General features: G+C 41.6%; 1 protein-coding gene across 3 annotated transcripts in view; it reads right to left on the bottom strand.

Moving 5' to 3' along the window:
* PARG (poly(ADP-ribose) glycohydrolase) overlaps positions 1-13,253 on the bottom strand; it is a 124,261-nt gene that overhangs the window by 97,366 nt on the left and 13,642 nt on the right. For all 3 annotated transcript variants that reach the window (XM_024209952.2, XM_024209960.2, XM_024209968.2), the window contains exons 5-7: positions 10,542-10,664; positions 8,593-8,676; positions 2,091-2,165 (exon numbers count right to left, since the gene is read on the bottom strand). In XM_024209952.2, coding sequence (XP_024065720.2) covers positions 2,091-2,165; positions 8,593-8,676; positions 10,542-10,664 — 282 coding nt within the window. The remainder of the gene's footprint in view (positions 1-2,090; positions 2,166-8,592; positions 8,677-10,541; positions 10,665-13,253) is intronic.

Genomic DNA, 13,253 nt, shown 5'->3' with positions numbered 1-13,253 from the left:
AAGACTAATGAAAGACCCAGGAGTGGTAGAACACACTGGAGTGTGGTATGTGCCAAATCAATGGACTAGAAGTCATGGAATTTTTAAAGAACTATATACACCATGGGCAAGTAATAGATGATGTTTTAAGCCTTTTGTTATGGACTAAATTGCACTAGATTTGATAATAAACTGGCCCCAATGAGGATATTAGTGAGTAAAGAAAGCTTGTACGGAGTTGCAGGTCACTAAAGGAGGGAAACTGAGGCCAGCAGGGTTGTCCTATGTCAGGGGTTTTCCCACCCCTTTTTTATAAGTTGTTATATTTGTTGAAATATTATATTGTTTGACAATATTATAGGGAGCATCTTCAACAGACCAGATTAATTTCTGGTGGTGCAGCCAAGGTTGCAAGCCCTGAGTGGTGGAAAGCCCACCAGGAGCAAGAATGCAAAAAAAATACCCACAACAACTGCTAAGCTAGTGGCGTGAAAGCTAGCCAATGCAGCCCCAAAAGCAGATGAACTAGGACTAGGAGGGGGCAGCTCCAGAGAGACCTGAAGACAGACTGATTCAGCACCTCTTCCAGACAAACTTGACAAGGAGGGCTCCCTATGAAACCATAAGCAGTTTTTATAGCTGCCCTCCTGCAGCAGTGCCACCGCCATGTTGTCCCAGAACCAAATTCCACTCCAATCCAGTTGTCCCTATGAGCATAAGAGAGGTATTACAAAGAACAGCCTGCTTTCCCACACGGATCAAGTTGACCACACGTTTTTACACACATGTACTGTATGAGCTTACAAAAAAGCAAACACATGAACTATGAAGAAAACTACTAAACACCAATTGTTTAAATCCACAGCTACTTTTGTATACTTACTGTTTCTCCTATGAAATTTTTGCTTGTGCACATGTAAAAATTGGTCAACAAAAGAAAATACATTTTCTTCTATATTTTATAGTAAAGCAGGCATATTTCAAATTTTCTGGTATATCTTTGTAATGACTACCAAAACCTTCCCAACAAATCCATACCGGGGGGGTGGGGGGAGGGAGGGAGAGAGCTCAGTGATTAGAGCATTGGCCTACTAAACCCAGGGTTGAGAGTTCAACCCTTAAGGGGGCCATTTAGGGATCTGGGGCAAAAATCTGTCTGGGCATTAGTCCTGCTTGGAGCAGGAGGTTGGACTAGATGACCTCCTAAGGTCCCTTCCAACCCTGATATTCTATGATTCTATATTAAAAATTCTTCTTTATAAAACTTTTATTTTTATTATAACATTCAATACAAATCAAATTCAATTTCAACCATACCTGAATTACCTACTGGAGACCCATGCATTATTTTTATCACCAAAACAAAGGTAGTCTTGTGTATTTTCTAAATACATTTCTTCCTCTCTTTCTAACTCAGAACCTGTCTTTTGTGGAGCTCTTAAACTCAAGATACAAACCCTTTCTTTGTAGTCTATTTAAGTTCTTGTACTGCCTTCATCAACATGGCATCTGAGCACTTTGCAGAAGTGCATTAAGCAATGTTACTAGCATCTGTCACCTGTAGCTCTTTCCCCCGCATCCTCTTGCCAGGGGGAAAGTCTGAAGATAGAGCAATTGCCCCAGCTTCACAAGGGTTTGTCTAAAGTTTAAAAATCAAGACCTCCCATACCTTAAAAGAAAAATATACTGCTAGACTTATAACCAGTCTATGTGTCAGGGAATGACACTGGGGAGAAACATAAAAATAACGAGTTTCTTTTTAATATAATGTTTCTTTACAAAAACACAATAGAGTTTACTAACAAATCTGGCAGCATAGCAGGACGATCACAGGTTTTTTCCTGGAAGTAAAAGGTTCAGGAATGCTCTAAAACTTCTGAGCTAGTCATGCAAAATCTAGAATGAAGCAAAAGCCTAGTATGCACTAACCACTGTAGCTACCATTGCCAACCAAAGTATTACATTAGGGCCTCTTATAGATATGGGCAGCTCATGATTCTTGATAGAAGGGAAAATGAAACAAAAAAAGTGACACAAGATATATAGTAAATATAGCCAGAATTCATTGAATTATCTTTTATATTTTCGGTTTTGAAGTAAACTTTCTTTACCTTATCACAGAAGTCAGTAAGAGCAGTAAAGTCCCACTTCTTGGCATAAGCAACATTATATCTCAATATAGCCTCCTATGGAAGAAAAACACACATACTGGAATAATAAATACAGATCCTTGGTTGGCATACGACAATTCACTGAAGTTTATCTTTTTGAAGAAACAGCACCATCTACTGGCAGAAAAGTATCTTAATACACAACAAACTTGCTATCTTGGGGCCTCACCTGCAGGCTTTATATAGGCAAAAAACGCCCCTTGTAATTGACAGGAGCTTTTGCCTGTATAAGGGACTAGAGAATCAGAAGCATAGCAAAGTTAAGCAGAACAATTAAAAACACAGAAACAAGGACCAGGCCTAAACATAATCTTACCAAAAATAATTCCAAGGAAAACTGGCTTAGTTCTTAATTTACAATATTCTCTCTCTCTCTCTGTGTATCTGACTTTAAGACCTCTTTTTGTCTAATCTAACTTTTTTTTTTATAACAAAGAACCATGTTTTAAAATATCAATTTTACACTGCTTCAAGAAATTGGTCAGCCTCAAAACACACGCTAGGAATTGTTGACAAAAAAATAATTTAATAGTTGCTATGTCATTCATGCAACACAAAAATTGAGCATTTTCTTTAGTCATCACAGGGCATAGAGGCTTTTTTTTAAAAGTTGTTTTTAAAAAAAGGTTTAAAGCCTTCCCAGCCGCCTGAATTTTTGTGAAATAGAAATAGAAGCAGGAATTCCTGACAGCCCTGAGCTCCAACAGATTAATGTGGAGATTGGTTTTCTGAGCTGTCCATTTTCCCTGAGGCATAAGAGCATTGAGATGAGTTCCCCATCCCAACAGCGATGCATATGTTGTTTAAGTCAGTGATCTAATTGGGCAACAGAAGAGAATGCCCATGCAGATGTTGAATTGATCTTTCCACCAACCCAGGGAGTTCCTCACTTATAGAGGAACAGTCACCTGTCTGTCCAAAGGTGTTTCTGACTTGAGGCATAGCCTTACATAATTAGTCACAAAAGTGCAAGCTGTTATGTATCGCAGGAGCTGAAGACAGTTCCTTATAGAGGTTCAAGGATTCCCCTGAATTGTCCATATCAAATCTGACAAGGTTATGAACTTGTCTAAGGGAGGGTAGGCCCTGGCTGTTGACAAATCCACAGAAGCCCCTATAAACAATCTTCCTTGTGGGGATTAACAGGGATTTCCTTACTTTTAGCTAAAGACCCAACTCTTGGAACAGAGCAAGGGCCAGGAGGCTGGAAGACAGCACTACTTCATAGGAATGGCCCTTGGAAGACCAGGATTGCCTCTGTCAGAGGTCAACAGCCACTACCACCACGACCTTGGAGAACACCCTTGGGGCAGAGGAGATACTGAAGGGAAGTACTTTGGAAATGATCCTGGTCTATAGTGATTCATAAATATTTCCTGTGCGAAGGGTGTATCGTTATATGGAAATAGGCATCTTGTAGGTCGAGGGCTGAAAACCAATTTCCCTTCTCCAGTGAAGTAATTATAGCTGCCAGAATCGCCATCCTGAACTTCTGAGGCTTTACAAACTTGTTTAGAAGTCTTAGATCAAAGATCAGTCTCTGCCCTCCATCCTTCTTTTGTATGAGGAAATACTTAAGAGTAAAACCTCTTGCCCCTCTGAGGGGCAAGGACTGGCTCTATTGCTCCTAAACAGAGGGGTTCACCTTCCATCTTAATAAAAGCTCATGAAAGGGGTCCCTAAAGAGGAATGGGGAAGGGGAATTGAAAGGAGGGTGTGATGTACAATGGATGATCTAGTGTGATGTTGTGACCTCTATAACCCACTTGTCTGTAGTAATTTGCCTCCAGGCATGCTGGAAATCAGAAAGGCAGTCCCCAAAGAGAGGGTGGAGGGCAAAGAGTTGCAACTGTAAAACCAGAGATGCAGGAGGATACCAACCCTCAACCAGCCTTTCAAAATTGCTGCTTAGGAGATGGTTGAGTGGTCATGGAGGGCAGGTGGGCTGTCCTTTTTCTCTGAAACTTATGTCTTTTCCTGCGGGGTTCGGTGGACCTATGGAATCCAGAGAACTGATCAGGACGTGATCTCCAGGCAGTTTGTGACCTACTAAACTATCTCTTATTAGTAGGTGTATATATGCCCAAGGAATATGGCTCCAGAGTCCTTCAGTGTATGCAAGGACTCATCTGTGGTCCCCAAGAAAAGCCTACAATCATTGAAAGGGAGGGCCGCAACCGTTTTCAGTACTTCTCCTGGAAATCCCAAGAGCTGGAGCCATCATGCCCTGTGCATAACTACCACCATGGACATGGACCTGGCAGCAGTGTTCACAGCAACTAAGGATGTTCGAAGAGCAGTTCTGGCCAATAATTGCCCCTTTGAAATAGACTGGAATTGCTCCCTATGTTCCTATGCCATGTGTTAAATAAAAGCCATCAATTTATTATAGTTTCTGAAACGGACTGCCTGATAGTTCATGATCCTGAACTGCAGGATTGCTGATGAATAGGACTTCTGTCTAAAAAGATCAAGTCTCTTATGGTCCTTGTCATGTGTAATAGACATGGAGAAGTGCTGCCTGCCCTACTTGTTTACTGCATCCACTACTAGGGAGTTTGGTGGAGGGTGGGAGAAAAAGAAATCAGAGTCCTTAGGGGGAATATTATATTTTTTGTCTGTCCTTTTACACATGGGTGAAATAGTAGGTGTTTGCCATACAGTCTTAGCAGGATCCAGGAGTGCCTCACTGATAGGTAATGCCACCTGGAGGGTGTTGTTGACAGTAGAATATCTAACATCTTATGATGTGTTGTGAATCCCTGACCTCGTCAAGTGGAATTTGAAGAGTGTCAGCTTTATGAGGTCTTCAAGTTGCCAAAAATCAGTAGCCATGGAAGACGGTGGAGGCAAAACTGCTTTGCCTGGAGAAGAGGATGAAATTGGTGTTTGAGGGTGATTTCTGTATCTGCCCTCGACTCCTGTTCCTAAAAAGTGTCTCTTCCTGGGGTGGGGAGGTGGCTGGTTGAGGAGGAGGACAGGACTGAACAACCCTACTCTCCCTTTGAGACGGCAGTTGTGGTCTGGAGAATTGCTGTCAGTAAGCAGACCAGGGATCCTAGTATGCCCATTGAGGGGGCCCATACAGGAGTGGGGGTGGGATACAGGGTTAGTTTCACCACCCTCGATGACGGTTGCACTCTTCCCTATGACTGTCAAAGAATGGGTTCCTGACAGTCTATGTTGGGGAACCCTGGATTCAAATAGAAGAGACCAACCAGAAGTCCCCTTCATCCTCCTCAACACTGTCCGATGGAGGAGCATAGAAAAGGATGGCAAATCCTGCGGTATCAAGGGACAACAACAGTCTGGAGACGGAGGTCTCAGTACTGAGAGACACTCAGTATCCACGAGGAACTGGGATTTCAGCTCATATGTTATGGATAGGGCTCTACCAAATTCACGGTCCACTTTGGTCAATTTCATGGTCATAGGATTTTAAAAATCGTAAATTTCACAATTTCAGCTATTTAAATCTGAAATTTCACGGTGTTGTAATTGTAGGGATCCTGACCCAAAAAGGTGTTGGGGGGGGGTCCCAAGGTTATTGTAGGGGGGGTTGTGGTACTGCTACCCTTACTCCCCATTTCTGCAGGTGGCGGCACTGCCCAGCTTTGAAGGCAGAACCACTGCCTGCAGAAGCGGGGAAGTAAAGATGGCATGGCATAGTATTGCCACACTTACTTCTGTGCTGCTGCCTGCGGAGCTGGGCCCTCAGTCAGCAGCCGCCACTCTCCGGCCGCCCAGCTCTGAAGGCAGCAGCGCAGAAGCAAGGGTGGCATGGTATGGTATTGCCACACTTACTTCTGTGCTGCTGCTGGCAGGGCGCTGCCTTCAGAGCTGGGCACCTGGCCAACAGCCACCACTCTGGCCGCCCAGCTCTGAAGGTAGCACAGAAGTAAGGTGGCAATACCATGACCCCCCTAAAATAACCTTGCGACCCCCCTGCAACTTCCTTTTGGGCCAGGACCCCCAATTTGAGAAACACTGGTCTCCCCCATGAAATCTGTATAGTACAGGGTAAAAGCACACAAAAGACCAGATACCATGGTGGGAGACCAGATTTCACGGTCCGTGACGCATTTTTCATGGCCATGAATTTGGTAGGGCCCTAGTCATGGGCAAGTCCCTCACATATCTGAACTCTTGTGGTACCGATTAGGGAACTTGTACCAATGTGGTAGCCATGGACATGGTAGCCAAGGCTGACAGTATCATCGATGGCAGGCATACCAACGTAGACACTGATGGAGTCTGGCACCATTTCTTGCTCAGTACCGAGGGTGCCAAATGGGTAGGTGCCAACATGGGTCTGGACCTAACAGTACCGGACCATGGTGTTTATGCTTGCCGTCCTTCTCCATGGTAGAAGGTACCAAAGCCCTGTCAGAGCCATGTCTCTCCCTCGAGCTCCAGGGCTTTCTGACTCTACCGGTACCGGATGAGGAGTCTTTCAACTCAATGGTACCGAGCCAAGAGATCAAGGCTTTGGAGACTGTAGCTCTTCAAAGGGGACTGGGATTTTCTGGAGCAGGCTCTTTCAGATGAGAGTCCACACTCCTTTTTTTAGAAGCCCTTTCAGAAGCCTTCAACAACATCCACTTCTTAAGGGGAGCCTGTGCGAAGGTGAAAGGGGCCCTGGATCTGTCTGGACACAGATGTACGGGGGGGGGAGATCTCCTGACCTGACTCAGACACTGAAGTGAGCACTAAACCATTAACAGTCTGAGCTTAATCTTCTTGTTCTTCATTATCCTCAACTTGAGGAATAGGCAGAAATTGCACCCCCCCAAACAATGGACACGCTTAGAGTGGCTATTGCTCACAGGTATTGCTCTCGGCAGGAAAGGCAACATTTGAAGCCTGGAGAGCCAGGCATGTCCTGCCAGAAAGACAAGACTCCCGAAGGAAAAAGAGAAAAGGGGGGGAAAAACCCATCCCCTCACTACTAACACTTACTAAGTAACTAACTAATACTAACAACGACCTACGCTCACAAAACTTAAGCTATAAATAGAATTTGAAATAACCGAGGCAAGCTGAAGGAGTGCATGCTAGACCTCCACCTGAGGTAAAAAAGGAAACGAGGGCGGTTTTTCCACACATCCATCTATAGCTTCAGTGTCTGGCACAAGGAGGCATATGGTGTACATGAAGGCTGAACGAGTATTGCTACTGGAAAAATCTCCAATCAAGGGCTTGAGAAGCAAATGTGCAAGGAGGAACGTTTGGGGAAGTTACAGTGCAGCTTGCTGAGGAAAAGGCACAAGAGAAAATATTTATGAGAATTTAGAAGAAAACCACTTAAGTCTCTTACTCATTTTCAGTATCTCCATTTGCATCTGCAAACTCTTACACAAGGCCTGCTACTAGTGAGTGAAAAGCAATTCAGAGTGTTAAAAATGCCATGCTGCTCACTGAGGACTCAGAGTGGAATCTGCTCTCTGCTTGGTCCAAAATAGCCCAAATTTGGGGACCATCTTGGTACTCTGCATGTGTCCTCTGTTGACTGGGGTTTTGGAGAGGGCTGAAGACGTGCTTCCTACAACAATGAAGGGGAAGAAAGGAATTTTTGTAGGTAGCTGATGACATGTTGAAATTATTATTTAACACTGCTGGTATTTTATTGTGTTATGGCATCTAGAGACTTGATTTTGGCATCTAGAGACTTTATTGTGTTATGGCATCTAGCGTCTTTATTATGATTTAAATAAATACAAATAACCGCATTAAAAAGAGAAACTGCCTGATCTGTGTTGTGGACCTACCTCATACAAAACAAACCAGAAAATGAAGGAAGGCGCACACACACAAGCTAAATCTGACCTAAATACTAATTTTTCCAGCTCTCTTTCATGTTCGAATGGTCTAGCCTACTAAAACAATTAGATGGTAGGTTAAGATTCTGTATTCAAATTTCAAACCCATGGGCAGGTAGGATTGTTTCTTTTTAAATTGCTAAATCAAAAGTTCCTTTAAAAAGGAAAAACAAAACAAAAAACAAAAAGTGACTTAAGGATAATGCTGTTAGGCATTTATCGTGTTTAACCGGGTAGTGAGGAAAACAGCTCTGCTACTACACTACATAAAGGGACACCGTCATTTAAAAAAAAAAAAAAAATTATCACATTCCTGCCTGCTATGTTTCTTTACACTAATGTTATCAAACACACCTAAGGGAACAAAGTGATTAGAGAAAAATATCTATTTTTCCAGGATCTTTACTTGGTGAATTTGACAGCACATTTTGCAGAATGAGTTTCACATTTCCCCCTGTATGGTCACTTTCTGCAGTTGTTTATGTGGGTCCATCCCTCAGCAGAGGAAAAAAAAAGAAAGAAAGAAAACCGGGATTGGCAAGGGCACTCCTAGACAGATATAGGACCTGAAACTACTTATAACTCATTTTTAAATTGACTTTATTTTAGATTGCCGGCCTTACCTTCAAATCATGTGAGCTGGTGAACTTGTTAAGTAGTGCAGTCTGGATTAGCTCCCATCGGCTTCCAGCAGTCCTATCACCATTCTTTAAAAAATAAAATGAAAACACGAACAAAGCAAAGAAATCTGAAAACACTTCAGCTAATAAAATTGTATTCGATCCCCCCAAGTCAAAAAGCATGTCGCAGTAAAATATTCAGTGTCATTGACTGTATACCACAGTACAATTGTAGAGGGGAGAAAAGGAAAAGAGGTTCTCTATTTGCCTACTTTTAGAAAGAACTTATGCTTGGAGCACTTGTGTAATTTGCTAATTAATGTCTCAAATCACACTGCATTTTACTTTAAAGAGGTTTTTTTTTTAAATTAGGACATTTGTTAAATGATATATAAAGTGCTCTCCTTCATACTAACCACACTCTTTCCTATACTACCCCATCAGCCATAAATAATGCATTAATGGTCCTTAATGCAGGAAATGGTTGACCAAAACATTATTAAAGGAGACCACTGTTGGAGGAAGTGAGCTTAATAGCTGAAGACCCTCCACCAGAAACAGTCTGCCTCTAGACCCAAAGGTTGCACATCCATGAACAGTAGGCAAAAGTGCCTCATATGCTCTCAACCACCAAAATGGTAAAGTGGCAAAGAGAAAGTCCCTAAATGAGCCAAGTCCCAAACCATGTAGGGCTTTACAGATTACAAACACCACCGTCAATCACACTCAGAATCAGAGGGGAAGCCAATAAAATTCACAAAAACAGAGGTATTCTATGCTCATTATACTAGGCAAGGAAAGGTGGTATGATCAAAGCAGTAGGAGACAAAATTGTTTGCGAAGATCTGGACCATATTGAAACGGAGGTGAGAAATGGGAGAGTTATAATTAGCAAGGAGAGAGAGATGACCAAGACTTGAACAAAGGTTTCTGCAGTAAGGATAAAGTGGATATTTGATTATGACATAATATAACTAGAGTTATAAAATCCCCCCAAAATCTCCTTTCACACTCAGAATATTAATTCAACAATTCATAGGGGGATTAAGGTACAGAAAGTCTGACTCATTCTTCCACATACTCAAATTAAGGCCATATGCCTAAAGAGAGAAAAAGATATTGGGAAAAACTCCAATGCTTACTCGGTGGAAACAGGCAATTTTCATGAGACTGGTATGAGAGGGCTGAACAAGATAGTTTACCTCTTCAGAGTCATGCTAATGCTCTTGTCTAACTGGCGCCATAGGGTTTTCATGAATCCTTTTCCTATGAAGCACCAATTCATCAGTTATTAATTTTTCAGCTGCAGCAAAAATACCACAGCTGAGAAAGTCAAAACGCCTTTAGGCTATAAAGGTGCGCACCAGCTGTCAAGAGGCAATACAATTTGGTCTCCACACAGGTAAATCTCCAAAAATGTGTTTACCTATAACTAAGGGATCTCAATCACAAGTCTCCCAAGTGGCAACATGATACTCGTATCAAAAAATCTTTAACCTAGCAAGACTAGGCCATTTATGGTTTAGCCAGTAACATAATAAAGAAGGAAAAGAAGATACACTTGAAACCTTTGAAGACTGAATACATGCACACTGAGTGACAAACTATAACTGAACCAATCATTCTGCAAGGTGTAATGATCATCCCCAATAGGACCAGGGGGGAAAAAATGTCTCTCCTTTTTTCCACGCCCAACCTGCCCCTCTTTTTCCTTACCATGTATAGTATTCATCACACAGATTGCTAAATGAATTATTGGCTGGCAGAAGAGTTCTCTTCTTCCGTCTGAAGTTTAGCTACCAGACCAGATAGACCAGTGTTCTAATTCAGTATGGCAAACTGAACATCTAAAACTATAGCAGAAGGCAGGGTCACAACTCCTTATTGTATCTGTCTCAGTTTTATTGCCCAAACTTTCATTCATATTTGTAAGGAAATTTTTTTTGTCTTACCTCATCCTCTACAGGGTATAAGTTTTGTTCTGAACAGGGCATTTTAACATGTTTATTATCCCACAAATCTTTATAATGAGTTGGAAAAGGTTTTGGCACCTCTCCTTCCCTCAATAGATCTACCTGCAACAGAGAATAGAAAGAAAATTCATGCTATGCAAAGTGCTTGTGAAACCTACATAAACAATAAGAAACAGAAATCCTCATAAAAAGTGAATGCACAGCCAAATTTTGGCCACAAATCCTTTTCCACACGTTCCATCAAGTTTAACAGCAACTATACCCAAACATCTCAGAGTAGGCAATGGCCCATATTATATAGTCTTAGACTAACTCTTACCGCAGTAGTGTACACATAGCCAGTCAACCTAAGTTACGCAACTCCAGCTAGTGAATAACGACGTAGTGGAGTCGACGTAGCTTAGGTCGACTTACTGTGGTGTCGACTCCGTGCTGGGTCGATGGGAGACACTCTTCCATCGACTTACCTTACTCTTCTTGTTCCCAGTGGAGTACCAGGGTCGACTGGAGAGTGCTCTGCCGTCAATTTAGCAGGTCCTTCAACAGACCTGTTAAATCGACCCCCGGTGCATCAATCCAGCAGGAGTGTAGACACAGCCTCAGATACTCACATGCTTGTGTAACACTGCTCCTGCCTGGGCTGTCTGTGAGGATTGAACCCAGGACCTCTGGATCTAAAACAGAGTGCAGCTACTGCTTGAGCTAAAGCACCTGGTCAACTAGGTCAGCAGTAGACGACTCGAACTTCTCTAGTCTAGCCACCAGAAGGGGACAAAAAGCCACACTGTGCTGATGTGGGTTATACTTGTTTTCAGTCTAAGACACTAGGATATTAGAGTAACAAAACAATCATTTTGGTGGAGAAGACACTTTCATTACAAGATGATCATTTTCAGGTATTTATATAACATTTTCTGAAATTATTTCTTTTTGGGCTGTAAGAGCATACTTCCCCCTTTAAGAGGCAGGCTTGAGCCTACAACCAAGACAGCCTGGGTGTAATAAAGGAGGCCCCTGCCCACCTTAGGGCTTGGTAATCTAAACAGGAACAGAAAACTGAGCAGGAGGAAGGGGTCTAGAAGCCATCCAGGCTGCAAAGGATAGTAGTCTCTCCCTCACTCTCCAGAGGGCTAGCCTAATCCAGCCAGAGGATTTCTTTGTGGACTTTTAGTTTGGAAATTCTGAAACAGGGTCATCCGGTAAGGGCCTACGAACTTCTGTTACAAATGCTCCCTCCCCAAGACCTTATTAAAGGGGATATACGTATGCTGTTTCAGCTTACCCTTGTCTGGATTCTTTACAGTGGATTTACTGATGGATACAGTTGGAAACATTAAGGCAGGGTCTATCTGCTGTACATACCCAGTCACAAGGGGCACATAGGGGAAGCACACACCGTTTACAGGTGAAAAGCTACTCATTTTTATACACAGCCCAAGAGTGGATTTTTTTTTTTTTTTTTAAATTGTACAATTTAGTTTGGCTTTTTTTAAGCCATTAAAACTCAGAAAATTATTTTTTTCGTGCTTTTACAAAATGTATTATATACCGTTCTGCTTTCTAATAACTCAAACATGGATATATTTAAAAAACTCCAGGCATAGCACATTTGTAATTCTCCATGCTGATATTACTGGGAGAGCTTCTATGGCCTGTGTTATTCAGGAGGTCAGACTATATGATCATAATGGTTCCTTCTAGCCTAACATTCTAAAATATAAAAATAAATATAAAATAAAGTGTCATCAATTTAACTTTTACTGCACTTTGAAATAAATGTAATATATGCAATCATTCCAATGTCTGATCACCTGCTAGGGATTTTTTTCCTCTAAAAATAAAAAATACTAAAAGCTATTCTAAGCCAATATGGCTGGAAATTTACAAACACAAAAGTCACACAATTATGGTTCCAAATGTAGCCATATTTATGTGCATGAATAACACACTATTATTGCACATGGTGATAACTAGTTGTGGATACAGTGGGAACCATATTTAAAATTCCTGACTTTTCTGATAGTAAATTCTATTCATAACATTGCATTAACAGTTGAACACCTTATAGACCACATGCCTTTTAAGCAACACGTAAGTCAAATAAATGTCAGTTTATTGAGAATGAATGTGATTTTCTTTAGCTGTGCTTTTGTGACATGCTGCCAGTTTATCATATATTTCACTTTAACAATTATTTTACTGTACATTATTTCAAAGAGAGCGAGAGACACAGACACACACATATATGTGCCAGGTTAGTATGGGATGCAAGGCTAAGATTCCTTTAGACTCCTCTTCACTCATTCACTTTTATCTTTTATACTTTGAGTCCAAAATGGAGAAATTTTGAAAACAGAAAACATTGACCAATTCTGGCTACAGATATACATGCTGCAGCTCCCAAACCTTGAAGTCAAATGGTGAGGCACAAACCTATCTAAAAGAAAGGTTTGTCCCATAAGGGCCAGAATCAAAATCTTAATCATATTTCTGAAGTCCTACTCAACCAAATTATAAGACCGCTGTATCACAGAAGGCAAGTCATCTTTAAGCGTATTAGATACTCTAGCTAGCTTCCTGAGAAGTCAAAAGTTTCCACAATCATGTAAAGCTGCAAAACTGATAAATGGCAGGATATCAGTCTTATGCCATCAATTTAATAAGAAGGTTGTGTTTTCAAATATTATTTTG

The sequence above is a fragment of the Terrapene carolina genome, unplaced genomic scaffold, assembly GCF_002925995.2.
Source record: "Terrapene carolina triunguis isolate 2854851 unplaced genomic scaffold, T_m_triunguis-2.0 Scaffold146, whole genome shotgun sequence".
Classification (NCBI taxonomy): domain Eukaryota; kingdom Metazoa; phylum Chordata; order Testudines; family Emydidae; genus Terrapene; species Terrapene triunguis.
This window is presented reverse-complemented; position numbering and strand designations above follow the sequence as displayed.